We start from the raw sequence: 20,600 nt of genomic DNA, 5'->3' as shown, positions 1-20,600 counted from the left end.
TTGTCTGAGCAAGCTTACCAGCCCTTGCTTATGATTATGAAAATTACCTAAGCCTGCTAACGAGATTAAAATAATTTTCTTTATCCTTAAAATAAAGCTGCCATATTTAGTGAGAGTTTATGTTTAACATTCAGTCTCCCTGGGAGAGCTGCCAGGGTTGGGAGCCATGAGAGGAGGAGCTTTGTGTGTTGAAAAGTGCCAGGGCATCTGGGAAGGAAAAAAAAAAAAAAAAAGCTGTAGGGAACCCAGGGAGCTGGTTTCTGCAGAACAGTTGAATGACCTTTTCTAAAATGCTGCCACCCGCCTGCCACTGAAACACAGTCTGGCTAATTAAAGTTTCAGTGGCATTGAATTTTCACTAGCATAGCAAACCTCGGGCAACCTTGGGGGCTCAAAGAGGGAAAGATGGGCGATATAAGACAAGAGGACGAGCAAGAACCAAGGAAGCAGCTGAACAGGAGGACAGCCACTAGAGGACAGCACGGCAAATCCATGCAGGAAAAGACAAAAGCCTTTTGCTTTCCATAATATGGAGAGAGAGAGAAAAAAAAAACATTAAAATGCAAATCCACAATCCCAGAGTATTTTGCATAAGCTCTGATGTGTTTTGACCTTTCAAACTGTGGTGCTCAAAATGTTTAAGATCATATAGAATTAGAAATCAAACTGAAACTGCCCAACTGTGTACAACGGGGGGCGGAATGCATTTAGAAAGGCCTAAACCAGAGATATCCAATGTCAAAACGCTGAGTGCTTTTCCAAATCCTATTGGGCCGCCTCTCAACCTAATGGAATCTTGATGGCGAGTTTCAAGAATAAATGCATGACTTATGACACGACTACCGGGAGCATTACCCAATATAGTGGACGGCATGTTCCCGTCTCCAAAACATCATTGAATAATTGGCCACGTTTGACCAGGACATTTCTGGAAAAATGGCCAAGAAAAGGTTATGCAACCAGACAGATTCACTCATAGCCTGCATTTCACAATCTGCTGGCCTTGTCTGCATTAATGATCTTGACCTCGTTTTCACCATGTTGGGAGCGAAAAGGACTTAATAAAGCTGAACAAAGCTGCTTGTGTGTGTGTGTGAGACTGTGCGTGTGTGTGTGTTTGAGAGACAGAGATACAGAGGAAAAGGAAGGCCCATGTGACTGTGTGTTACAGCTTGATGAGGGCTTGGTCTGTGATTCCTGGGGGATGTGGTCCAATCTAGGCTTTATTAGGCCTCACTGAGCTGTGTGCAGGGAGGTTTGTGTGTGTCTTCTCCATCGAGAACATTCGCCTGAGCATTCTAAGTACTTCTTTGTGTGGAACTTTAAAACGCACTCAGTTGGTAGCAGCTTAATAGTGCGTGCAAGGTATGGACCTTTTTCATGCTGCAGTCTGCTCATAAGAGGTGAACTGCTTAGTTTAATCACACCATTTGTATAAACCGAGGACTACTGGTAATTTATTTCATGCATTAAAAGCAGACATGTATACACTGGAAAAGAACTATTTCCAAAATAAAGGACTGGTTAGAAATTATTTCTAAAAAGTAAGTAATTAAAAACATGACCCAGTATTAAATGGAGAGCTATGGAACTGAAGATGTAAGCACATTGTAAATTGAATCCAAGCAAAACACGATAAATGTAGCAAAATTATACAAGTAAAGTTAAAGAGTGGCACTCAATAGACACGAAGCCTCGAGTCAAACTGAGAACAAATGCTATGAAGTACAAATATAAGAGTCCAAAGCAACTAAATAATGTGAGAAAGTCTTCGACCTCTTCTGGGCTGACTGACATCTGGGCAGGAAAAGGCAACCACCATCCCTGACCTAATGATCTGATTTTTCACACCAATCAATAAAATATTTCTGTCAAGAATTTTTAAGTATATATGAAATTTATTAACTATTGTAGTACTGAATTTTTATATTCAATCCTAATTGACTGGAAGAAAAAAGAAAAAAATCCTTAACAGAACCTCTCTACCTGTGACATCACCTTCTGAAATGATAGCACACGTTTTGTTTTTTTTTAGCAGGCGTTATCCAACATGAAGCCGATTGCACATTTGCGAACGGGAATTTGGTATTATGTTTTGACGTCTTTGTGTACTTACGGTTGGCAGAGCTTGATAAGGTCCTGGTCGGTGGTTCCAGGCGGCAGACCACGAATATACAGGTTGGTCTTACTGAGCTGCTCCGCCCCTCCCTGGCTGCAGCTGTTGGTGCTGGGGCTGGGAGGAGCCATGGGATGAGGGGGTGGAGCATAGGGCTGCTGGAAGAAACACAAGGAGAAAACTAGGATTTAGCACAAACTGATAAAATACATTTTCAGTAAAACTATTATGTGAGAAGAGGAAAAAGTTAAAGATACTAAGATGAGGTGGAACAATGCTTCACGAGAGAGTTAAAAATGTGTTGGAAAAAAATATATACAGCTTTTGAAGAAACAGCAAGCACTACAAATTCAGCATAACAATTAAAAGACGACATTTTAGGGCAGCTGTGAGACAGAAAGCAACAGTGATTTAATCTCCTAAGAGATAAAAACACAGCAGCACGTAATAAATACATATTTTAATATTGTCCCTTTAATCGGAAACAGGAAAAAAAAAAAATTGCTTTCCACAATAACAGCGTTCCAAAAGGGCTTTCAGGTGAGATCATGAATGCAGCATATGATTTTTGTTTTCCAGTTCACTTCATTATGTTTTAAGTAAACAGTTCACTGAGGAGGCTCTCACAAATTAGACTTCATATGGCTTCCAGCAGATTATAAACAGTTTTAAATGATGGCAAGATCCTGCTCTCTACTGAAATTGCCAGAACCAATTTCATTACACTGCGAAACAATTTTCACCTCCGAGGGTGTGAGATCCTGATGCAATAATCCACTCCAGTATATTTTATAACCATCCACATATGAATGTCTTTTTCAGTGTAATCCTCAGCTCACAAAACTTATTCAAAATTTGATTCCCCCTTTGTTTTTTCTACTCGACTTCCTCCCGCCCCACCTATCGCTGGCTCTTTTTATTTGCTTGTTCTGTTTGTGTGGATTTATGGTACAGGAGTCAGGGCCCCCTGCTCACAGACCATTTATATCTCTATTGCAGGGACACTGCACATAATGACAGCGAGGGAGAGCTGAAGCCCCGTGGGTAAGAGAGGAGGGAGAGAGCAAAAAGAACGGGAAAAAGACATGGAAAAAGAAAAAGACTATGTGCAATGAAAAAAAAAAAATTAAATAAAATAAAATACTGATTGATAAAGCAGAAGAGAAGAAGATGTCCAGGTAGAGAGGAAGACATAAGAAAATACCACCAACAGCTCTAGTTAACCAGGTTAACCCTCATCCTCCCAGGGGAGGACCTTAAACCATGCTGTGAAAACACACACACACTCAGTTTAACACACACACACACACACACTCACACCATTAGCCCTCCGATTTGCACCACACGTTAACAGCGACTGTTGGAGCATGGCTGATTTGATGCGCTATTTTAAGCGTGTGTGCCATGCCAGCGTGTCTACTCCCACTTCTCAGACAAAAAGCCGGGGTCCCTGGAGCGTGAAGAGGGAGCCACGTCCATCAATGGATGGCCAATTACCACGCTGAGCTAAATGGAACTGATGGGCAGCCACTCTCTGTGCCATGCTAACACGTACACACACTGTATGCTGGAATACAATCATAGACTGATAAGAACACACACACAGCATGAGAACACAGAAGGAGCTCTCTCTCGATACAGGTGCAAAAACAGCCACCTAGAACATGTCGGTAACAAACCAAGACTTTATCCAGTTCAAATCCAAATCATGCGAGATCATCTAAAGATAACAGCACAGAAGACAATTGAATAGCCCCTTCACACTAACGCATGAAGATATCTGGGTCTAAGTAAGTTTCTTTTCTTTGCATATTATCCATCTTGGCGTGTGTCATTTGATGAGACATTTTTCACATGTACAAAAATTCTGTAGCCTACTGCAACTCACAGTGGCAGCATATACACCCCACCACATTATTTACAGAGAATATGTATTACGTTGATTCAAATCTTCTAAAAAGAACACCATAATTAACTCATGTAATGCCATATGAGCTGTGTAGAAGCTCTGTCTGCCCTGATGAAGATTAACTCACCTCAGCATGCTGAATTTTTGGGTAACACTTTATTTGAAGGGGGTGAATAAGACTGTCATGACACTGTCATAAACCTGACATAACGCATGTCATGAACATGAATATTTATGACTATCGTCATAAAGTGTCATTCGGTAAATTATGACTCTTTTAATACAAAGTTGACATTATTCAAAATGTCTTTGTTATGTCAACTTGACATTAACCAAGAAATCATTACTGATATAAATTTGTTATAAAAGTATTACTGATTGCACTTTAAAAATTAGGTATCTTTATGTTATTAAAAGTAAAGTTTAAACAGTAATGATTTCTTGGTTAATGTCAAGTTGTCAAAGACATTTTGAATAATGTCAACTTGGTATTAAAAGTGTCTTATTTCTTACCTTCAAATAAAGTGTTACCCATTTTGGTAATGAAAGACATGACAGTGTAATTTAAAAAATAATTATTTGACCACTTTAGGTACTTGAGGCACTGAGCACTGACGTTTTAGACTAAGATGTTAATGAGATCATTACGTTTAGAAAAAAAAAAAAAAAGTCATGACGGAATGGAAAAAAGTAAAGATGTGATCAATGTGTAAAATCCTGAATGAACTCAAGTTTTAAAACATGTTGCAAACAACACAAATAGATGAATTGTTCAACAAAAGCGATGTGTCCCTAATAAAGTGGCCAGTGGGTGTACTTCATTTACATGATAGAATTTGATGGTATGTAAATGTTTGGATCCTTTACCCAATGACATGTTTAAATAAACTAAAATGGCCAAGAGAAGCAGAATGCACACAACTGAAGGTACGCAATATTTCAGCTAATTTATTACCAACTATTGGCATAAGTAGGTGTTTATAGAAAGCAGAAACCAGTGAAGATGTTAAATAAACTTGTCTTTTGATTAAAGGTGCATGACACTGCAATTGGGAAACTGTGTTTCATCAACATTAGCAGAACATAGACAAAGATTTGCCCACATCTGCAATGAAAAGGCAGCTACTCATGCAACTCAAAACAAGTTCAAGATTTTAAAAAATCAACACTAAATCATTCATTAAATGCCTTCTGTCTTGTCATCTGGACATAGTTGCACAAGCTACAAGGAGAAAGAACAAAATTAAGCAACATTTATTCATGGTCCCGTGCTCTGGCAGCTGTGCAGAGGAATTTAAATCTCTTGAATGCTCTATTGAGTTAGTTCCACCTTCTTAGAGTTCCTTGAACTTTCACAGCTGCAGTTCAAGCCTCGACTTTGAGGTTTTTTTTTTTTTTTTTTTTACCTTTGTCTCCCCTACTCCCAGCTCTTCATGTTGCTTTGTCCAAATTCACTGTGGCCTAATTTACTCAGAGTGTTGCAAATGTCATCTCTCTACGTAGACAGTTGCTCTAGGAGCTGTGCGTTAATGCAAAAGTCCCTTCCTTTCATTCAGGCTTTTGTGAAGTTCTTCAGTGATCCACACAGCTCTCTTCCTCCCCTTCTTAGGCTCCAGGCTTGGCTTGAATTTTACTCCTTGGAATTCATGTGTCCCACCCTATCGATTTACTTTCATTTTTTAAGGTCAGAAGCTGAAATCTTACACAATGAGGCATGGAGGGTCAAAATGAGCCCATTACTTACAGTCCTGGGCGAAGAGGCACAGAGTGAGGTTGTCCAAGAGGAAAAGAAAAAAGGCTGGGAAAGTGCTCTGGGATGAGGAATGGGGCGCCTAAGGTGGGCGCCAAAGGTCTCGAGAGAGTGAACGTTTCTGAATGGCTGAAAACTAATAGTGACCAATAACCATCCTCTGTTTTCATGTTATGTTTTAAAAGAACCAAAAAGGCTTTTCAAGTTAATATGCTTACGCTAGAGGAACCTTCTGCAGTCGGTTTTAGAGGCGTAAGAGAAATTTAGTGGGCACACAGGTCATTGCCAAATAATTCAGCCGTTTTAAAAATCACTTGTCTGCGGGCTTCTCTGCTGCCACCCTGGAGGTTAATAACCAAGCTTGTTTCCCTTCCTGGACAGTTTAATGACTGCAGTTTGCCCTCAACCTGTCAGCCTAAAAGATTCCCAAATACACAATAAATACTGGACTCATGTCAGAGTGACGAGGACCGAAAGCAGCAGTTATAGTATATTTCCACGAGGAGGGAGATGAAGGTCGGGTCGTGGTGGGAGGGAGGGGAAGCAGAAAGTTAAAGAGAGCCTGATGGGAAGACTTGAAAAGAGAAACGGAGAAGAGCGGGAGAAAAGCTGGTCATGACACTTGAGGGGGAAAAAAAAAAAAAAAAACTCCAGGTGGTAAATGAGAAAACCTCCATTCTGCCGCCTCCCTACCCAGCTGTGACATGCCGCTACGCAGACTTACTGGGGATTTCAATTTGCTGCACTGTATTTTAGACAGGCAAAATGGTTTACACAGGCCCAATTTACCGAGCCAGTCGTGCAGGGGGGTTCGCAGCCTGTGTGACATGCCAGGGAATGTTTATGAGTGTATTAAGTGAGGGTGATAAATCTAGCGTGCGTCGCAAAGGCTGAGGGCACCATAGCATTGCAATGTATATTCACACATCCACACAAGGACAACACACATTTCTTTAACAGAGCTAGTAGCCCTCTTTTGTTACTGAAAGCAGGAATGTCATTTAAAAACAGCCGGAACCTAATATGTGTTCCATAATATCAAAAAAAAAAAAAAAAGATTTTAACGCTTAATAAAATAAATCAATAAAAAAACAATTCCATTTTATTCCTAACAGTTTGCATATTTTGTTTTGTTCTCAAACTTTTTACATCCCCAGCTTTCTGAGGCGAACTTTGGATGGTTCAGCTACAACGGCCAATGCAGTTTTATAGCGCTTCGAATCATTTGGATACAAGAATAAAATCGTGTTGCTGGCCGAACACAAGTAGTCGTCTGCCAACTGGAGTCAAATCTCAGCTTCCCCACCCCACATGTCGGTGTTGTTAAGCAAGAGTCTGAATCCTATGATGGCTTTAATTTACTGACTGATGTGTGAATTTAAGTGGGTGAATGTAGCTGGAAGTGCAGTGAGAGATCAATAACACACACACACAAAAGAAAATGTGTAAATGAAGCACATTTACTGTTCTCTTGAGAACAGACTCCTATTTGACCTAATCTTCAAAAAATAAAAAAACATAACACATAATAAAAATCTAACACCAGTTTATGGGCTTACTTGGGAAAAATTTAATGCAGAATGGCTCTGCACCCGTTAAGTCCATTTTTTTTCTTGCTATATGAATTTTCTTTTCTCTTTTTTTGGCTCAAAATACTACAATGCAGAAAATGACAATGCAGTTTTGAAGCTTTACGGTTTTTGATGGGGATAAGGATAACATTTGCTGATACAATGCATGCAGAATATGAGGAAAATGGTGTGAATGGAGATGGAGGTTGGGCAGTTTAAAGCCAACATTACTGCCGTCTCCCTCTAATGTTCGTCACCTAGATAAAAGGCAGAGATATTTACAGCTGCAAGAACAAATGCAGCATGTACAAAAATTGGCAAATGACTTTTTTTTTTCTTTTTATTTCCAACTGACTCCATTGCAACATCTCTGAATCCAGCTGGATGTACTTAAAAGTGATGAATGCTGCTGTTACTTAAACCAATTCCTTGCTGCTGGGGGCATCTAGAGATGTAAAAAGTGTTGCACCATCTTGAGTGATGTTTAATATCCTACCATCTAAAGCAGGGATTTGAAACTTCAGGGGGGGGCAATGTTCTGTTACTTTAAGAACATCTGAATGAAATATTGACTGCATGCTAAGGAGGTCATTCAGACATTTTATGCAGGTGTGTTAGACCTGAGGCCCTTTCAACACTTCAAACATCTTGTTGTACTTCTCCAACTCTTCATGGATTATTTGTGCCTCAGGGTAGAAGTGCATTAAGCAGCTAAAATAAGCCCCACTTACAATCAAATATTGTTTCCATGAACAAATGTAGGAACTTTGCATAGTTAGTTAGGAAAGTGGTTTATGTCAAAGAAACAAATGCTTCAGATAAATAGAAAATCTTCATCAAACCAGTCAACTTCTTCCTATAGCCTACTCCTCCAGTTCGGATAGTATGCCTTAAATATAGACAGTGGCTGGCATGGCCACTTTGATGACTTGCAGCTGTGTGGTCCTTTAAATACCTACCTGTAATGCACTGTATGCTGTGAGCTTTTTCTATGTACAAACAGCATTTATATTTTTCAGCAATTTGAGAGGGAGTTTTCTCTCTTTCTACCTGCGTCATTGAGCTGATGGAAGATATAACCTCTATCACTGGGTCACCACTGTTCCTTCCTTGGGCCTCTTTTGATAGATATTGATCTCTGCAGATATCCCACATGAGCTGCAAGCAAGTTCAAATTTTTAAACTTTCCAATTTGTCTTGTTCCTAACAGATGAGAGACATTGTTTCATTGCTGCCCAGCATATGTCTCTTACCAACAGGTGCCACAAATTCACACACAAGAGGCCTTTTTTTTAATTCATCTTTGTTTCTATATGCAGCTCTGATTGGGTCACTAAATCTCATTTCAATAAGAGACTTGCTTTAGTCAATCTGTGTAGTTTTACAGAACATAGAATGTAGTGTAAATGTGATTTTAGAGAAGCTACCTTAATACACAGCCAAGTCCTGTAAGGCAAGGGATGATTCAGTCATAAAATATTGCATTTTAATTGCAAGTTATTTGGAACATTTGGAGATAATCTAAAACAGGGGCTGTAAACAGAGTAAAAAAAACAAAAAACAGATTAAAAACAGGAAGTTACATCAGTATTAAGGTTCCTGGGGTTCAGAGGTTAATTTTTAAGCAACTTTTTTTGCTTTCAATAAATGAAAAAAATAATCAAAAAGAGAAACAAAGGTGAAAAATGAAATTCCAGAGGATGAAAGATACATATAAACATTTTAAATTTACTCTAGAATGATTTGTTGATCTGTTCAAAGACGTTAGAAACAAGAAAATGTCATATTCTGGTGTAAAGAATAAGTACCTTTACAAATCACAGTCAGTTGTTTCAGTAAGTGGGATCAAAGCATTTTTTTTTACATCATTTTCCTCCTCTGTGTTTCCCTGCAGTGCAGGGCAGAGCTGAATGAGGTGGTTGCACACAGATGTAGTAATTGGGCCTGATTTATAGGAGGCCAGAGGAGCTAACTCAACACTGGAACTGGGCCAGACAAGGCCATACTGTCAATATCATCAGTAAGCCAGCAAAACCCTGCCCAAGCCTGCACACGGTCATGACACCGCTATTTCAGGTCGCCAGGCAGTCACACACACATGCGTCTGTTACTGTATTATAATATGCGTTTCCTGTTCTGTGCATTTCTCTTCAGTCCAGTCAGACACTGCTGTAAAAAATATATATATATTAAAAAATTACACCTAGTCTCTTAAAAATGGAGGAAAAAAGCCTCCCAACTCATTCTCCATTAATGAAGCTGGCAAAGTTTCTCCAACGACTCTTAGAGGCGAGCATGCTCCCAGAGGCATCCCTTCCAAACTGCCAGAACTAACAGTTTGCTCGGCGGTCGGCTGCATTCGCAGCAGCCTTTAAGCACGGAAGGAACACAAATCCCCCATCCATCCTGGATTGCTGCTTCTAAACCTTTAGCTCAAAAACATGTGCTTTAAAAACCATGACTGAATCTCAATGCTCAAAGAAGAGCAAGGGACGCTGGAAACCTGCCTGTCGTCCTCTTTCTTTACTCGTTCAGTGTGTGTCCACGGCCCTCTCTTGGTAAAGCATAGCCAGAGGAGTGAATAGCAAATCATCCCCAATTCACCTGGGAATGCAGCACTGCTGATCCTACAGCCAAATGCATCTTAGCAGAAGAGATTGTTAGCTCTCTGTATGTGGGGGCATGAGGAGAAGAAAGACAAAAAGATGCTCAAGACGGATATATATATTTAACAGCCATTAACTGCCAGAGTTAAATCGAAGGTCTAGGAGTTTTATAAGAGGCAGAAGAGGGAGAGAAAGGACAAGCTAGAAAAGAACAAACCTGACACGTACAGGCCAACGTGTCTGAAGTCAACCAGACTGTCTGACAACACACTGGTTGGCTAACGATGATAAAAACTACAACAAATATAACTACAAGTTTACCCACTCTGGTAAAATTGTTAAAGATCTCTTTCATCTAACCATATTCTCTTTTTATGTCCTCTCTGTTCTCGCTTCGTTTCAACAGCTTCCACTTTCCATGTGTCATAATACAGAAACACTGCCTTCAAATTCAGCCCATGACTTTTAGTTGTGTGAAAAACAACTCATATATTTTATGGAGTATTGCTCACTTTGCTGCTTTTGCTTTTTCATACCCAAGTTGCTTTTTTTTTTTTTTTTAGGTATGAAAACTAGCAGCCTTTCGTACCGACACTGTTTATTCATACCTCTCACTCGGAACATTGCCTCCTTTAACACCTGAAGATTAACATGCTCTTAAAATAATTTAAGATATGCGGTTATGCGTTTCCAACAAACAATGTCAACCAGCGGGAAGTCGCTCTTTTATTTCGGTTTGACCGAGAGTTATAATACCTCCTATTTCATAAGCCAACATGAATCTCACACCAACCCTAAATGCCGCTCTTTGCTACAGTTCTCCAAGTATGAGCTACAAACATCTGCTATTCAGGAATTACTGGAGTCTTTCTCAGTTTGAAAAGCAGCTAAACGATACGGGCCTTCGTGCCGTTTCATTAATAGCACCGTTGCCTTAAAGCAAGAAGGTCCTGGGTTAAAATCCTCACCTGGGCTGTTTTTTTTTGCATGGAGTTTGCACATTTTCCAAGTCCATGCTTGGGATTTCTATTTAAACGGTTAGCTTAAATATTTTTGTCATGTTCAACAAACTGAATACACTACTAAAACGAACAAAAATACAAAACAAATTCCTCAAAATTACTGTTTTAAATAATTCTGGTTGTAGTCCCACTTCTTATTTTATTTAATTCTGTTGTAAACATTTATTTCCCCCTTACACGAAATATGAAATACACATCACTTCAACTTTCAGGTTGGTTGGTGACAATGTCCTCAAACACAACCTAAAAATGGAGCTGGACTGCATGCACCGGTCCTCCAGCAACCCATAACTTGGTTCTCTGTGGACATTAAGAGTCAGCCAATGTTTAGGTGACATAACTGAGGCTTAAGTGTGTTTGTGCTGCGCAGATTATGACGGCTTGGCTGGGAGTACAGTGGCCGCCGCAGAGGAATCTGTAAGAGAAAGCACTGAGCGAGCCGTGGGCAGAGACAAAGTGAAACTCTATGGACATAAATATTTGGGCTGATTTGTCATCATTATAGCCAGCTGGGTCTGTTTGCAAGCTTTGCAGTGTGGGAGTGGAGACTGCAGGATGACTGCAATGAAGGAGTGGGCAGATAGAGATGCTCATTTAAAGGCAAGGCAACCAAGAGAGGGACATATTAGGAAACCAAATGCTCTAAATCTGTTCAACTGAATCCACTTGGATGCATCCTCCCCCCAAAATAGATTTTTTTTATATTTATAAAAAGAAAAACTTTCTATGGAGTCACTAGCATGGATCTTTATTTAGATTTAGAGGTAAACCCAGCAAATATATGCATTGGTTTGCAGAAATGTAATGCAGGATTGTTTGGTAGCATCTTTAACTCATGCAACTGAACTTATTTGCAAAAATATTGTTTTGGTTGCAGAAATAATTAAAGAAAAAACAATAGACCAGAGAAATACTGTACATTTATTTTCAGAAACAGAATAGTGCCAGTGCTGATGAGAAAATTTAAAATATATGGGTAAAATATAGGTGGTTAAATCCCGACATCCGCTTTAACCTGCAGAAGATTAACTATATTTTAAACACTTGAATATTACCCCGTTTTATTTTAGATTCACTTAATAGAAGGATTAGCAACATTTTCCTGAGGGATGAGCATTTCTGTTTGACCACTTGCCCTGTGTTTAGAAATCTTTTGTGAATTTACATCAGTTGCCAGTAGTTTGCAGCATAAGCAGTGGCATACTAGAGCAATTAAGTGATGAAAATATACCATCAAAATCAATGTGCTGAACAAGAAAGCTTTTGAATATCTGATCTATAGTGCACACCATATATTCAAAAGCTAAACAATATTTCCCATCTCTGATTAGAAACTGAAAATTTGTAGGGAACTTTGAAAAACTATGACAACTTGAGAAAGTCGGAGCAATTATAATGTTTGAAAGTTACGCTAACTGGAGACCGCTATGTAACTATAGCGCTGGACCCAGAAGAGCGAAAGTGGAAAGTTCAGTTTCAATTGAAAGAGAAAAAGCAAAAACAAAACCCAGAAGCAGCCACTAAGCCCCAACCCTTATTCTTCGCCACTAATTGGGCACATTCTTCAGGAGTCAATTATGTTTTTCACAGGAAGTTTAAGTACAAACACGGGACTGTGTGGAGGAGGCAGAGGACATTGTGTAGCTGTTTTTCATTGAAACAAATGCCTGGCAGTGCAGGAACACACATCGGCTGGCACCCGGCCCTGGAACGCCGAGGCTTCGCTCGGATCCCGAAAAACAGAAGAAAAGTCCGCGTAACGGAAACTCAGCTCAATCCGTCTTTACCTCCCACCTTTAAACGTTCGTCTACTCTGGAATATATCAGTCTCTCATGCTACAGTAGCTCTAGGTGTGCATGTCTTTGTCTGACATCCAGGGCCAATTGCTTGACAAATTGCCAGATTTTGAATGAACAACTATAGATAGCAGAATGTCAGGCAGAGAGAGGGAGGGAGACAGGAGACAGATTGATATCGGAGATGCTTAGCCATTTGTCATGCTATTCTGCAGACAAACAAATTTAGGTCCACTCTTCCAGAAGGTCAACTTTGCTCAAATTCATAAATAAGCCTGTAATTGACAGAGAAGGTGCAGAGAGGCTGAAAGTTCCCCAACAGCTTAGTGCACGAGTTACTGCCCGACACTGACCTCAGACCTGCACGTGTGTTTGACTGTGTGCCAGCAGCCATAAGTCAAAGGAACTATGTAATGTTTGCATAACTGAATGATGCCAACACCGATCTGACTAAAACAACCTGATATCGGCACAGACTCGTGAAAAAGGCAGTGCAGCACAATACAGCATAAGCATCTATAGGTATGCGCATTCCAGCTAAGACAATAAAAAGCTAAAGTAATAAAAGTTATAAATCCTTAAGAGATCTTCCCCTCAGATGTTCGGTCTTGAATTTTCGTTAAAAAGCCTTTCTTATCAGTCAGGGTAATCGAAGAAGAGAGGCAGAGAGATTGAACAAGGGAGAACGGCAGATTATTATGTGACTAATCCAAATTTACCTTGTTCAAGAAATATATTTCCAGGTCAGGACTAGATTTGCTAATTTGTGAGTGAGAACGTGAGATATATAATTTTTTTAGATTCTTAGTTTCTTACAGGATGGGCATGTAATGAGATGATGAAGCTAGGATGAAACGCATGTCAATAGTGAACTACAGAAGAGCAGAAGTGGCTATAGTTTTTTTTGTGTGTGTGTGTGTTGGGGGGGGGGTTTCCTCCAGAGGAATGTAATCACTGAAGCATCCTGAAAGTTGCCAGACTAAATACTGGCACAAAACACCAACCACTGTTGTGACAGGAAGCCTGGAGACAGCCATAACAAATCAGCAAGAGAGCAAAGAAGGATTGGATTGAGGTGGTTTATAAAGTTATTTTATGACATACATCTGAAAAAGCCATCCGGAGATTCCACACAGGGATCTTAACCAACCTGAGTTCCCGTTTCATCCCTGCCAGAAATATCAGGTGTGTAAGCAGAAGCAAAAAGAAATCCGCTACACCAACTTAGAATTGAAAAAGCCCACATCTGTAATGGCTATTTACTCCACCATTTTTGGTTTTATTACTCTGGCAAATTTTAAACACATGGATATAGTCAAATGAAGCACAGGAACTGAAGTTTGCTTTAAAAAAATGACATTACGGCTGAAAAATATTACAGTGCATTTTAAAAAAAAACAAAAAAAACAAAATGGCTCTGAAATGGTGCCACTATTTAATTGCAAGACAGGCTGTAAATGAGATTTTGATGGATGTGAACTTCCAGATGAGTTTCACAAAAGGTCATGGCGGCAGCAGGCAATCAAGGCAAAGAGAATGCTTTTGCTTTCTTTAAACAAAGGAGCAAAAGCGGGGAAAAGAATGCCTCAACGTAATGTACATGCAAAACTGAGCAGCATATCTAAAAATAAGAGACTTAGTACTGGTCACTTTTGATACAACACTATAGAAAAATGTGTTCTTCACAGAATAATATCGCAACATTTAACACCACAGAAAATGTGTTGTAGTTGATCAACAACTCAAAGGTTTTTGCGAGTTTAGTCTCGTTTCCATCAAAATTTGAATACCTCAAGAAACCTTCAATCAAGTCCAGTCTCTAAATACTTCACATTTAAGCCATTGGATCTAAAGGAACTGCTGGTAACAGCTGACTGCAGCCAGCAGAATAAGAACAACATTGTTTGTTCTCATGCAGTTCATATAAACTTTTCCTACTTTGTCAGAAGTATTTAGAATTGCAGTCAGTCATTTAACAGATGCTTTTAACCAAAGCAGTTTGGTTAAAAGTCTTGTAGGAAACCCTAATGTAAGTATTTACTGCTTACACTGAAGCACTAAGAGCAAGTTTGGCATGTTAGTGTGATAAATGTATTGAGTGAGGAGGGTTTCTCAGAAAAGATGAGTCTTTATTTCACTCTTCATGGTGCAAAGCCGTAGCGTCCCATCCCATGTCTTCTGTATATTTTAGATTTCTCCCAAGTTTCATACATTTAAATACTTGGGTTATTACCTGACCTTACAAGAACTTACTAGGATGTACTTGTACTTATTACATACTTATATGTATAAGTATATGCTGCTACATCATCTGCTCATCAATGTTTATGGTGCTCTACACTCTGGTTTGTTACCTGAAAACCAGCTTCCACTTGTGCAGGCTGGGAACATGTTTCCCATTATTCTCATTTGACAAGTTTATGTGAATTTAAATCTGAATTATTTGGCTTCTACATTACATCATGAAAAACCTTTTTTTTATTCATAGACCTGTTTTCTATCCCAAGCCTTGTATTTTGACATTGGATAAAACAATAAAAAAAAAACTCCTGACAGCCCAAGTGTTTTGTTTTATACATACGTACACCAGACACTAAGCTACCCTCACTACTAAACTCTGTGAACCTCCATTCCCCTCCCTCTTTTTCCTCCCTAACCTTCCATAACAGAACTCATCCCTTTCTAGTCTTCCCTCTATCCTCTATTCACCTTTCCCAATCCGTTCAGTCAGCTCCTATCCATCTCTAAATCCATCCCAATCCTCATCTGGCTGCTCGTCCTCCATTTCTCCTTTGTGCTTTCTTCTCTGAATCTCTCCTAACCCCCTTTCTCCTCCCAGTCTAAGCGCCATTGGGGAGTTTTTACATAGTGTTGAGAAGAGTTTAGTAGGGCAAAGAATACGCTGTGCCAGATCTCGCACTGTGTGTTAAGCAAGTATCCCCCCCTTCAAGGAATAACGGCATTACTCAACAGAAAATAACCTGTATCCGCCCGCCTCCTCGGGCCGATGCATGCGTACTGCAAAGGTGCTGTCAGCAGCCGGCATCGGGACTACACAGGGGATTGTTTTACTCGAGTTCAATCTGAGAACAATGCCGCATTGTGAAATATTTGGAACTGCCATCCAACATTCTGCCTTTGCACACACCTGGAAATGTCACAAAATCAGGAAAGGGATATTGGAAAAAAGTGTAGACTTTATATCAAAGAGAGAAGTAAAAAAAAAAAAAAATGATTTTTTTTATTTTTTTATTTATTCTTCTTGAACTATTAGATTATCGTTTCCCCTCCCATAAACAGATGTTTTCTCTGTTTTTACTGGTTTGGATAAGAGAATGATGCTCGAGTTAGAGACCTTTTAGAAGCATCTCTGAGTGATTTAAAGGACAAGAGACAGCCTCTTCTGGGCTGGCCATCCTGGTCTGTCAGTCGCATGACTTACTGGAAACCCAAGTGTTTTCCTGCTCTCACAAGCAGAGTTCAATCAGAGTGGGTGTGTAGCTTTATCCAAAAAATGTCACAATTGCGTGATAAATAAAGTGAACACAGTTGGGCAGCCAGCTAGAGCGAGCGACTTAAAAAAAAAAACAAAAAAAAGATGCGAAGTAGAAAGAGAGAAGTAGCAGAGAGGGGAAAAAAAAAAAGATGAATTGGGAAGCAGACGACTGCCAAAGAAGAAGAGATGCAGTGTCGGAGTTGCTCGGACCTTGATAGTGTGATTTATTCATGAGATAAGTCACCGTGTCTGAGGAGTAGGTGAGTGTAATGGTGTAATGTTTCCACGTATCCTGACTGCTTGCCTCAGTGACTCTGGTCTGCTGTGTCCTTGCCAGGCTGCTGGAAGAGTTTAATGCATGCAACACTTGGACACGGCAATGGATCACAGCCAGTACACATAAACACAGGCCATCTGGGTTAAAACAAACCCAACTCTGACGCAATCAGTCCATTTGGATCTTCAAAGGTAACTGAAGTTATGACTTATTTCCACTTCATGGCAGGATGAGAAAGGGAAAAAAAAAAAAAAAAAAAAAGCCAACGTTTATAGCACATTCATGTATTTATCAGTCTAGCTCAGGCTCGGAAAAAAACGTTTTGCGTAAATGGAGGTTTCTACCCCGACTAGGCTGCATTTATTCATATAACTTGTAGGTAGTCAGCTTCACACACCAAAGGTTAGACGGATGTAGATTTTCGAAAAACGTGCAAAATTGTCAAGTGTTAGCCTACTTGTTGGAGGGCAAATTCTTACATAAATAAGAATTATAAATCTTTTCAAGTGTTAGCAAACGTTTAGGATTACCCCTCACAAAGATTTAGTCACCCTATTTTCAACAAGAGGGAAGCTGCTGGTCACTGTGGTCCTTTACCATTTCACACTTTTGCAGTTTTGGTTTTATTTCTGACATTTTGGCGGTAAAATACAAGATTTTTCAGAACAATAAAGTCATACTTGCGTTGGGGACATTTTCTACTTGCTTTTGACAACTAATGATTTAATGCAATTCCCTATTTATTTGGTCATAATTTACTATAAAATGTAGTTAGAAAGGGGGTTGCTGCGTACTTAATCCCAACAGGGATCACATGCTTTTTAAAAATACATTTTATAAATACTGACCTGCTTTTTCTACGTTTCTACTGGTATTTTGGTGATGATTTCCCACTCTTTGAGGTGAGAAGACCTCTCCTTCACTTCACTTTAATTTTTAACTCCTTGTATAGATTCTCGTTTACATTCCTATCAGGACCCTGATTGGAGCAAAGCATTAAGATCACTTTCAGCTTGCAGAAATGTGCTTGTAAAATGTAAATATTACTGTAGATTAGGGTTTGGTTGTTTATCTTTTTGTAGATGCACAAGTAAGATTGCATTTCATTGGTTTGTTTTCTAATCACATGGCTCATGCTTTTTTACTAAATCCTCCATTGCAAAAATGGTTTCAGTTGATTTCTAACAACTGACGAAATCAGATGTTCTGATGTAGATATAAATTTTGCAAGAATATCCGGTGGTCTGGTTTGTTGTTTTTTCTAAGCCCCGTATTCATCATGCAGTAAAAACGTTTTATGAGATGATAGAAGTATTGTTTGGCTCTGCAGTTTTCTTGTTTTATCCTTGAAGTGAGGTGCTATAGAATCTCAGAAAAAAAGTACTTGTTTCATTACACAAAGGCACAGATTAGCACATGAACAGCAGCAGGCAGTCCCCTAAATATCCAATACAGAAGCATCACTGAGACGGAATATGAAGAGGCTTGCCAGATTCTGTGGATGGGCAATTACCATCACAATGAAACTCGTGTTGTTTTTATTATCATCTTTTTCCAATTATTTTTGACCAGCAAATTGGAGGTGGGAGAGGCTCAGCCTGCCACACACAAAGCACTTGACATGGCTGAACAGAACCTCTGTGGTTTTTGGTCAAGGAGGAATTTTCTGGATATGCTGAAATAATTACAGGAACCTTGATATCCCACAAGAGACTTCACTTATTTTGCTACAGCTCCATCTGCTCAATCTTAGTTAATATCTCCCTGCGAGGGGGGTGGATGTTTATTGTAGTAACCTGCTCAGTTTTGTGCAATTTCTATAATTACATCAGGCACAAATAGAGTTCTCATAAGAATAAAATGAGGCTATTTTGAGCAAATGTTACGTGTGAAAAATTGAAAAAAATAGGTTGACAAACAATAGTTTGATGTTGAGTGCTTGACAAGGGTTACTAAATGACTAAATGCATCTCTACAGTTAAGTCAGTGATGTTTCAGGCTTCTTCTATTTGAGACTGCAGAGGAAAACAAAAAGAAAGCGAATAGAAAAATATCACTTCCAAGACAAACTATTTTTGCTCCCAACAGCTAAAATTAGAATAAAAAAAACATTTATAAAAGTTTGATTACAGAGAAAATCTATTCTTATCTCCGGTTCTTATTACAAACTGAAGTGGGTTACATCTTATTCATAATTTTACACTTCCCTTATCCTCGGGCTTATTCACATCCAATAAGCCAGAGGAGTAATACAATTTCAACTCATCTGTTTGCATTAGAATTGCTTTTCCCGTGTTGTCAGTGATCCATCCATCTATCCATTCATCGCCACTAAATCAGGTGGTGACGGTGATATTCTCACAGCAGGGGAGGAGAACAGGAGAAAAACAGTAAGCGAGGCATACTGAAGGACATCATTTCTGCGTCTTGTCTAGATCCAGGCCTGAGTCACATCAGCGTTAAACGACTTCGGCTTGGTGGTTTTTCAAAAATAACAGGGCCGGTAGGAGGTAAACATTGGCTCTAAAGCCATTCAAAGGGCACTTAAGCCATTTCAGTGACAAACACTGGCATTGTTAATGTATATTCTCGAGCCAAGATTGAGTCAGCCATTTCTGAGTACAAGAGAAAAAAAAGTGAGTAGGCTGTCGGGATCTCTAAAGACATCTGAAAAAAAAAAAAAAAAAGCTTTTTCTTCTTCCTTTGTTCCCCTGCAGCATAGCATTAAATAAGTAAATAGAAAAACACTTAAAAGCAGCACAATGTTAGAGTATCCATACATCTCTTTCTTTTAAAAGTCCCATTTCTCTGTGCTCTGTAGTTTTTCTACTTATCAATTCTAAGGGAGCAAAAAGTCAATCATAAACAGAAATCAGCCTTTTATTTTGTTTCAACTGAGACACAGCTGACAATTCTGCAACCCTGAAGAGGGCACCAAGAAACTTGAAAGAATCCATCTAGTTGTTCATGCACAATGTTAGCTACATAAGATTTTCCACACAAAGCTGCTCCAATCCAGCAATTTATAGGCTTACAGGGTTCACGACGAGGCTACAGTCGTGAAAAACAAGCATTGTGTTCTCCAAAAACAGCAGACACATTAGCACTTCTTAACTGATGCCCTCCTTGGTTTATGTTTCAGGTTTTAGCTGGAGCCCCGGATTCAGAGTTAACAAGCCGGACTCCACCTGTGGCCCCTGTATACGGCTGTGAAGACCTTCCATGTCGACATTGGCTCAAGGTTCACAGCACCTCATTGCCTTAGCTACAACCGGGCAATAAATCTCACAAGAGGAATGATTTGGTTGACCTCGAGGGTAGCTGGTGTTGCAAGTTGCAATGTAATACCGTACATTATCCTACCCATGTCTCAGTTTCCCTTTCTTCCTCCACTCTTCAAACCATCCACGTGGCCTACTAAGAAACACTTTTATAAGATTTATGGATTCCAAACAATGGAAGACCACAAACAATTAGTAGGGTTCTGTTTTGCGAAGGTTATTTGTACTTTAATTATCACGGTGTTAGCGCAGTGGAAAGACATCTCGCGCTTTAATGAATGCAGCTTTGGTGCTCAGGTGGCTCGGCCCTGATTCTTGCCCTCCGTCACTGCTCCTAGTCGATGGGTTGCTCTTAATAATTCATGGGCTGTAAGAATCGGCATTCCCTAATTGGTGGGCAGGCTTTCTTTCGCTGCGCTGCTCGAAAACAAAGGCAGAGAGCATTTCTTTTACAACTCAATTTTTCATTCCCAAGCAACCTGAAAAAAAAAAAAAATACTAACATGTCTTCAAGGGTTTCAAGTTACAAAGCCCCTCCAGATATTCAACAAGCGCACCTTCACGCACATCCGCTCATCCACGTGGGACTAAACGGAAAGTCAGAACTGACTTTTGCATGTTCTGAGACTGAAACGTGGCTCCTCTGAACCAGACCGTCTATCCTCCTGCAAAAACTTTAGGCAGGAAGAAGTGTTACTGCTAGCTGAGGTAAAAAGGGCACCTTTAAAAGCGCATTTGCGACGACAGTGATGCCACTGCATAATTCATTGACGTC

The 20,600-nt window shown here is 39.6% G+C and overlaps 1 protein-coding gene across 6 annotated transcripts in view; it reads right to left on the bottom strand.

Moving 5' to 3' along the window:
- Positions 1 to 20,600, bottom strand: part of rbms3 (RNA binding motif, single stranded interacting protein) — a 339,603-nt gene that overhangs the window by 194,017 nt on the left and 124,986 nt on the right. For 5 of the 6 annotated variants that reach the window (XM_008422426.3, XM_081612665.1, XM_081612666.1 and 2 more), the window contains one exon: positions 2,117 to 2,274. In XM_008422426.3, coding sequence (XP_008420648.2) covers positions 2,117 to 2,274 — 158 coding nt within the window. The remainder of the gene's footprint in view (positions 1 to 2,116; positions 2,275 to 20,600) is intronic. The other variant, XM_081612667.1, reaches the window with a different exon arrangement.

Source organism: Poecilia reticulata, chromosome 11, assembly GCF_904066995.2.
Source record: "Poecilia reticulata chromosome 11, P_reticulata-male-v2, whole genome shotgun sequence".
Classification (NCBI taxonomy): domain Eukaryota; kingdom Metazoa; phylum Chordata; class Actinopteri; order Cyprinodontiformes; family Poeciliidae; genus Poecilia; species Poecilia reticulata.
This window is presented reverse-complemented; position numbering and strand designations above follow the sequence as displayed.